Here is an 8,433-nt window from a genome sequence, read left to right as displayed (position 1 = left end):
TGTATAGGCACCCAAAGATGCATATAAATCACAGAATCACTCAGAATTTGCAGTTACTTGCCAGTTCCAGGAATGGAATCCAGTTTGGATGTTTTACCCTATTCCTGACCCACGCCTCTCATCATTATGGCAAACAAATAGTAGACTTCCAGCTAGGTTAAAGGGAGGGTCAAGAGTTGGAGTAGATCGATTCATGGCCTCAGATACTGCCTATATTCAGTTGACACAATTTGCTTTACTATCTGAGGTTGCCTAGCCTCATGTTTGCTACATGTATCTATTGTCATGACTACTTAGAGTGTGGTTCAGCAAGAATACTAGTCTTGAGGTGCCCTGATGTAAAATATGAATAATAGCACTTCTCCTGTGCCTTCCAGCTAGGTTCTGAAAGTACAGGGCAAACACCAATAAATTAAAAATCACATCCCCTCAATAACAGGGTTGATGTGATGAGACTTCTCTCTGGCTTCGTTTAGTATTTTGAAGCAAGTGAAGGCTGCTTTCTACGTGCAGTAGTATGTAATGGGCTGGAGAAGTTAAGAGAAATGTTCCAATTTGCTACTATAAAGAAGGGTGTCAGCAAGGAAACCTGGAAACAGGGCAAATTGCCTGTGCGAAGAACTACATGTCATCAATGCTGAATAATTGGGGTGGGGGGGATCTATTGTTTTCTTTCTTGTAGCACTTTTCCTGTGTGAATCACCCTTGTGAACTCTTCTGCCAGGTCTCTCCCACCAGTGAGCTGTCTCTTGTTTTCTCCTGTTACAGAGGAAATTCTGAGCACATTGGTGCCTTGCCTGACTGATCTTACTAAGTCTGACTGCATCTGGCAGAGGATGTGCTGGCGACTGGTTGAGTGCGTGCCTGACCGCTGGATGGAAGCAGTGGTCTGTGGCTTTGTTCAGGCAGCACCAGGGTAAGAAATCAAGATTTGGGAAGTGGGGGAGAGGCAGGTACTGCTTTGTTTGCACCACTAGATTTTTTTTTCCTTGAAAATTCTTGACCTGTGTTCTCCACCTCCTTCCCAGGCTGCCTCATATTGAGATAGGTTGGGATAAGATTAGCTGGAAGGTCCTCCATAGCCAATGTAGATTTAACTTTGAGCAGCTTTCCACTATTCATTGCAGTCAATTATTTGCTTCTGTATGTACAGTCAGCACTTCATGAAAGCTGCTCAACAGATCCTTAAATTAGGATTTTGTTGCAAATAATCCTACTGTAATGCACTGACTGAAGTAGGGAAGTGGATTCTGGATACCTTTGTACTGACCTGTTTTGCTAGGGCAGATGTCTTATCTCGCTTGCTGGGGAACCTGGTTGTGAAAAACAAGAAGGCTCAGTTTGTGGTGACACAGAAGCTGCTGCTCTTGCAGTACAGTTGCCCGGTAAGAATTCTGTCCTGTCAGTGAGGTGAGGGGGTAAGTTGTTATATTCTTTTGGGAAGGCCAGTGTTTCTCAAACATTTAAATGCACATGAGCTCAGGTCCCTACCTGTAAGTAAAAGCTACCTCTTTATTATTAAATTTTGCCCTGGCTCCTCACCTCTCCACAAACATAGGGATCTTAATTGAAGATTACTGTACTTCTCCCTTGGTAAAGGGGAGCAAGAGGTCCCTGTCAAGCATTGGGCTTATATTCTACTTTGTGGGTATGCCTCTGGTGACCAGCAGAGATGTCACCTTTGCTTCTGGGGGCCAAGAGGATATTTGCTTGTGTCTTAAACAGCATGGAGAGCTAGAGGCTGTGGGTCAATGTAGAATACAGGGCAGTTGTTCTCAACCTTTTTAGACTTAAGGCATCCCTGGGTAGACTTGAGACCCCTCAGAATATGCCAGCTCTTAACTCTTTTTTTGACTACAGAAAGATGATAAAGGAGTCTTTCTGTTGCAAGGAACTTGGATCACAACTATGGATTTCTGTTTGAAATCTCTGGGTTTGTCTTGTGGATCATGTTTGAAAACGCTGATGCTAACACTGCTATCATTGTGTGACACCCTGCAGCATCCTTGAAATGATCTCAAGATGCCCCAGGATGCAGTGGTACCCTGCCTGAGAACATCATCCCCTAGATTAGTGATTAAGAGCAGCTGTGATGCAGTCCTCATGTGCCCTTGAGATGAGGAGGAGTACCTTGAAGGATGCCTGAGTGCGAATTGGTGTGGCTTCCATCCTTCTTGGAGGATGGAGAAGACTGAGGCAAAATTAAAATAGGGCAGTGTCTGAGTTGTAGAATGCAGAATACAGGCATACCTCGTTTTATCGCGCTTCGCAGATACTGCGTTTTTTACAAATTGAAGGTTTGTGGCAACTTTCATTGTTGTCTTATTTTAAGAAATTGCCACAGCCACCCCAGCCTTCAGCAACCACCACCCTGATCAGTCAGCAGCCATCAACATCGAGGCAAGACCCTCCACCAGCAAAAAGATTATGACTCGCTGAAGGCTCAGATGATGGTTAGCATTTTTTAGCAATAAAGTATTTTTTAATTAAGGTATGTACATTGTTTTTTTAGACACAATGCTATTGCACACTTAATAGACTACAGTATAGTGTAAACATAACTTTTATATGCACTGGGAAACCAAAAAATTCGTGTGACTCGCTTTATTGCGGTGGTCTGGAACCGAACCCGCAATATCTCTGAGGTATGCCTGTATAAAGCCCATGTTCTGCCTTACCTTGCAGTTCACTTGAATCACTTAGAATGAGGAGTCAAGTATATTTTATTGTGTCAAAGGCCTTGCTAGGTAATGAAGCTCTGCTCAGTAAAACAATATCTGTGACTTCTGTTGTAGACGGCGATGTTGCAGAATGTCCTTGGATATCTGGCCCTAGACAACAGTCGACGTTTCCTACTGATAAATGTAAGTTCAGTAGCTGGAGTGGTGGAAATCTTACCACTGATCACCTCACTGCTCTGCTATTTAATACTACAGTGCTGTTTGGAGTGATAACTATGGCATTCTGTGTGAATGTAGTAACAGTAGCACCACTCCTATCGGTCCTGGGCAGCTCTGTATGGCCTCATTCAAAGTCTGTCAGAGCAGTCCTTTCACAAGAATTCCTACTCTTGTCTCACTTCTCAAAAGGTAAAAAAGGAGAGGATGAAGCGAAGAAAGGGAGGATAGAAAAAGAAGGAAAAATGGCTGGCAGGAGAGAGAGGTGTTGCTATCCCATTTTAGGCAGGCCTGTGATTTCCTCAGGACTTCTAATAATACCTTGTGTGTGACATTCTCATTTTGTGGGTCATTAAGCTCAACTCTCCTGCTAATCGCATCAGTCCTATTGATCCCATTTTACAGATGAAGGGAAAATGAAGTAGAGAGGTGATGTATGGTAACTGAATTGGAAAGGAACCCAGGAGTCCTGACACTTGATCTTGATCTCTGCCTCTAAGAATATCCTTACACTTTCAAGGACATAGTAACAGACAGAAGGAAACCACCAAATTAAAGGCTAACATTTACATTTACTTTAATATTTGTTCAAGCCCTTATTTCTGTCTCTCTCCCTTTCAATTCATAGTGTGAGTTTCTTTAAAAATGTTCTTTTGATTTGTAGAAAATCCATTAAAACCAATGGCTCTCTTCTTTGCAAAGGATTGCAAAGAAGAGTGAGGAGCACTTCAGAGGGTGAGAAGCTTCTCCCTAGAAGAAGCCTAAGCACACTGGAAATTAGAATTTAACATACCTATCAATAACTTGAGGCTTTTAGCAGTTGACTATATTACTTTCATATTTAACTGAGAATATCTGTTACTGATAGTGAATTTTCAGTCAGTCATACTGGAGTGCTATTGATGCTTAATATTACCATAGAATTGGCTCTAGCTCCCCTTGCAGTATACTTGTAGGCTAGTAGAATCCTTAATATGTCATTGCAATCCTTTTATTGCCCAACTTGGTATCCCAGTAAGTCTGATCTGACTGTGAAGCATAAGGGATTGTCTCGGATTCCAATTCTGCTGAATGAAGGGTAGAGTTGTCCTTTGGTGATGTGGCTGAATGAGTATGCGTGCACAAGAGAAAGTGAATGATGTGTGCTGCTGATCCGGGTCATCTAGCTAATAATGAATTTTGGCCTAGGTTCTGCAAGAACTCATGGAGACTTGGGCCAGCAGCAGTGCAGTGAAACACTCACCAGTTGAGCAGCAGTTGTACATTAGCAAGGCCATCCTGATTTGTCTTTCCCACCTGAAGGATGTTGAAATAGACAGCCACAGACAAGGTGAGAGTTATGGAAAGGAGCTATTCTAAGCCTTCATCATTGAAGCATCAGGCCATAAATATTGTCCTCGCAGTCATGGGGCATGATTGCAGAAGCACGTCCTTCTACCCCAGGGGCGGGCAATTATTTTGGGCAGAGGGCCACTTACTGAGTTTTTGACAAGCCATTGATGGCCACATGACAGGCAGCCAGGGGCAGATAAATATTAATTTTCTTAATTTTTCAGGGGCCCCAAGGGCTGGATAAAATGGCCTGATGGGCCGCATCTTGCCCACCCCGCCTAACCACTTGAGTACCTGGTTGAACTTGTTGGGGTTAGTCACATGAATCAAGTTACAGTATGCCTCTAGTGCCTTTTTATTGGTAAATTGACATAATATCTATTCACACAAGTGTGAACATCTGCTTCCCCGGGGACAAGAAGCAGTGGCACACCTTGTGCCACTGCTACTTGTCCCCAGGAAACGCCTGATTCACGCACCCTCTGGCGTGCAGCAGGCTACCCTGGGTGGAATAGGCAAGTCTGAGTCAGCAAGGGGAGCTGCAGCTGCAGTGATCTTGCTGCCTGGTGCCTGGCCAGCAGCTGGAGTGTGGCTCTCACCAGCCAAGCTCTGGTTTTGGGCAGCACGTTCTGCCCTCATGTGCTCCACCCCGCTTTTTTTCCACAGGTTTTCTTTTTGGCCCAGGGTCAAAAAAAACCCACACTGCGACCTTGCAGTATGGGGAACACCCGAATGTGCGGTGACGCCAGTTGGTTTGTGGTGCCGCATACTACACAGGTGCACTTGTCTGGACACAGCCTTAGGCTGTACCACCCACCATAACATTTGAAGCCCAGTGTCTTCTGCCTCATGGCCATCCTTGTTTCTCTTTCACTTTCATATCTCAGAGATCAGGACCTTTTTTTTACCTTTATTCTTCGAGGGGTTTGTTCCTAATTCTACAAGTCTTTGCAATTTGGCTTTATCAGAATACAGGAGAGATGCCCACTTGTGATGCTTTCACAGACATTAGCAAGCAGGGCAGCCTGCTGGGATCATCTGATTCATTTGTCTCTCCCTACAGATCAGAATGTGACCACTATGCAGTCACAGTCAAGCTGTCCCACCAAAGCAAAGATTTTTATCTGTCGCATCTTCTACATGCATCTAGTTGGGATATGGCCTAAGCTTTTCTTGCCCCTGTAAATACCAGTTTGGTGAATTGCAGTTTGCCTGATCCTGTTAGGAACAAACGTTCCTCCTGTGTGGGAGCTTCTTGTATTGATGTGACACCTACCCCATTGAGCTTTACAAACTGGTCCCGCATATCAATGTAAGAGGTTGTTACAACTTCTAGCTTTCGTGGGTGTAAGTTGCTGCATTCCCTAAAACTATCATTTGCCAGGGGAATTGGGATACTGCCACGCTGAGTGATTTACCTGACTGGGATTTAGTTCTAAGAGGGGAAAATAATAGAATTCTATGCTTATATGAAATATCTCATCTACAGGGTGCCTTGTTTTCATATCACAAGCTTTTAAGCCTCTTTAAAAATAAACTGAATGTGTACATTTACTTACAAGTTCGTTGTTTTTAAATGAGCCTATGTGGCTTAACCCAGCATTGTGGAAAACCGAAAGGTGATATCCTAACTCCAGTATGTGAAAACTTGTGAGGCAGAATAATTTCAAGATAAAGCTTTGGAGCAGGTGTGGGGAAAATACAGCCCATGGGCCAGATCCAGCCCATCAAGGGATTTTATCTGGTCTGCAGCAGGTCCCTTGGCCCTGCCTAGCCTGTGTGGGGGACAGTCTGAGTCGTGGCATGTACTGCCGGTCCCACCCCACTGCCTGGGAACCCCAGTTTCTTTCCCACACCCATCACCAGAGTGCCTGATGTAGCAGGTGAATGAGGTTTCCATGGAGACTGGTTCAGGATCCCTGCAGGCAGGGCACGTTCAGCTGGGTGGATGGGATGGGGCCGTGGGTGGATGAGCAGTGTCTAGATGCAGGATGGGTAGGTGGGTCAGGGGCCAGGGCTGGAATCATAGGGCAGTGGCAGTGCGGGGCCAGGGCCGAGGACAGAGCCACAGTTTGCTCCTTGTGTGTCCCTGCAGTAGGTACCAGTTCCTGTTCTCAAGGACACCAGAGACAGGTCTCAAGTGCAGCCACAGAGAGCTATTCTTGCAACCCTCCGCCCCCCCCCCCCCCCCCCCCCCCCCCCCCCCCCCCCCCCCCAACTTTTGTATGCATTGTGTTGTCTCTTGTCTTACCCTAAGATTGTGAGCTCTTGTTCTGGGCTTGTGCAATGTCTGCCAGAATGGGATCCTGACTCATGTTTGGGGCTCATGGGTGCAACCGCAATAAAAAGTATCTATGGACTTTCAGGGAGTCTTAATGAGAGTTTGTTGGTTTTAAGCACTGCCAAAAATAGGGTAGTATGCAAGTGATAAAGTCAAGGAATTACATTTGCCAGTAATTAATTTGCCCTGTGTTCTTTATTATATCTTGGTAAATTGTTTACTAAAGAAAAATATGTTCCAAGTCCTGGGATGGATCTGTATTATTCATGGGCTTCACTGCTTAACTCTGCGTGGCCTTTTCCTGTATGAGGGTTGGGGTGGGAGGGAAAGTAACTTTTCCATGAAGAGAGGGTACGCTGCTGTAGTAAGCCCTTGTTGTCTGCTTGCATCCTTTGCCCTTGTCTGCCTGCTGTTTAGGTGATGCTAAAGATGTGCCTGCTCATTAGGAGCAGGCATGCAAGGATGCTTTGTCCATAGTGTTATGCTTTGTCCTTCTAGAGCTGTTCACATGCATGATGGAAGGGATGAAATGCCACCTGGATAGCAATTTGCCACGCATTCGGTGTCTGGGAATGATTGTGGCAGAGAGCATCAGTTCCAGGATAAATACTGATGGGCCCATCCTGAAATTCCAGGTGAGATTAAAACAAAATCTGTCTCTGCTGCCCAGGAGATGCACAGTCAAGGTGTTTGCTGTGGGTGCTGGTCTCTGCTTTCTAGCCTGGAGGAGGTACATCAGCATCTTGTCAAAAAGAGAGGATATCAGTTAACAAAATGGTGGGGGGTATATGGGCAGAATCCAGAACTCTGTGGTCTGACAACAGGGGTCAGGGTAGCCAGTGTGTAAAATAAAACTGCTCCTGGATTACCACCTTGCAGAGACATGTGGCACCCAATTGAGCTTCCACTGAAGTCAAGGAGAAACTTTCCCATTTAGTTCAGTGAGAGTTGATTAGAGTCATAAACCAGGTGAGCATGCAATAAGGGGGTAAGTATGTGTGCGCCTAGTTGCAAATTGATATTTTGATGGCTGACTTGAGGATTTAACTCCAGTCCCCATCAGTTTTAGTGCCAGCTGTGTGGATAAATATTTTACTTTCTCTGGAAAATCTCAGCTGTAGTGCTGCATTATTACTCGCTTATTGAAAGATTTGAAGATCGTGTATCACACAGACAAAGTCCAATGAGGCAGTACTATTAACAGTTGAATCCACTAGATTGCATATAGCTTAAACTGTAAATCTGCACAAGCATTTATTGTTTGATCCTTCTGCTATGTAAAAGTAGCAGCCTATTTCTGGGAGGTACTGAGCAGCCACAACTCATATTGTCTTCACCTGATATACTACCAATATATTGTGGCTATTCCATATAATAGCCTCCTCCAGTGTGCATCTTATTCTGAACATCTAGTATGAAGAAGATGATGAGACCAGAGAGCTGAAGTCCCTCCTGATACAGATGCCGTCACCACCCTCTGTCATCAGTCCTCCAGATGAAGGGTAAGATCTTCCTCAGCTTGTCTCTCATAACCTTAAACACATGAGTGCAAACAGCAGGCATTATTATTAAAGGTGATCAAAGTGAAGCATAAATCTTATGCATTTTTTTATCATCTTGATGGATGGTAAACTTCATGCAGGTGATCCTCACCCTGAAGGCAGGAAGCCCATCTTTGTTGTTAGAAAGGTCTGGGGTGTAATTGCTTAATATTTTGCAATGCTATGTGTTGCAGCTGGTTCTCTCTCTGCAGCCATCGTATCTCTAGTTCAGTTAGACAGCATGTACTAGGGCTTCTTACCCTAACTGGGTTCTAATAATTCTGGGTCCCCCTAGCTTAAATCATACAGATCAGTGGTGCTCAACCTCCATCCCACAAGTCTGGAAATTTGGCAGAAGGAGCGGTAGCAACATTAATTACTC

At 44.7% G+C, this 8,433-nt stretch overlaps 1 protein-coding gene across 2 annotated transcripts in view; it reads left to right on the top strand.

The window, feature by feature from the left end:
• Nucleotides 1-8,433, top strand: part of TELO2 (telomere maintenance 2) — a 54,410-nt gene that overhangs the window by 6,655 nt on the left and 39,322 nt on the right. For both annotated transcript variants that reach the window (XM_019507630.1, XM_019507631.1), the window contains 6 exons: nt 769-916; nt 1,283-1,385; nt 2,796-2,864; nt 4,086-4,227; nt 7,009-7,145; nt 7,924-8,012. In XM_019507630.1, coding sequence (XP_019363175.1) covers nt 769-916; nt 1,283-1,385; nt 2,796-2,864; nt 4,086-4,227; nt 7,009-7,145; nt 7,924-8,012 — 688 coding nt within the window. The remainder of the gene's footprint in view (nt 1-768; nt 917-1,282; nt 1,386-2,795; nt 2,865-4,085; nt 4,228-7,008; nt 7,146-7,923; nt 8,013-8,433) is intronic.

The sequence above is a fragment of the Gavialis gangeticus genome, unplaced genomic scaffold (genome assembly GCF_001723915.1).
Source record: "Gavialis gangeticus isolate Ggan-Ray unplaced genomic scaffold, GavGan_comp1, whole genome shotgun sequence".
In the NCBI taxonomy this organism is placed as follows: domain Eukaryota; kingdom Metazoa; phylum Chordata; order Crocodylia; family Gavialidae; genus Gavialis; species Gavialis gangeticus.
This window is presented reverse-complemented; position numbering and strand designations above follow the sequence as displayed.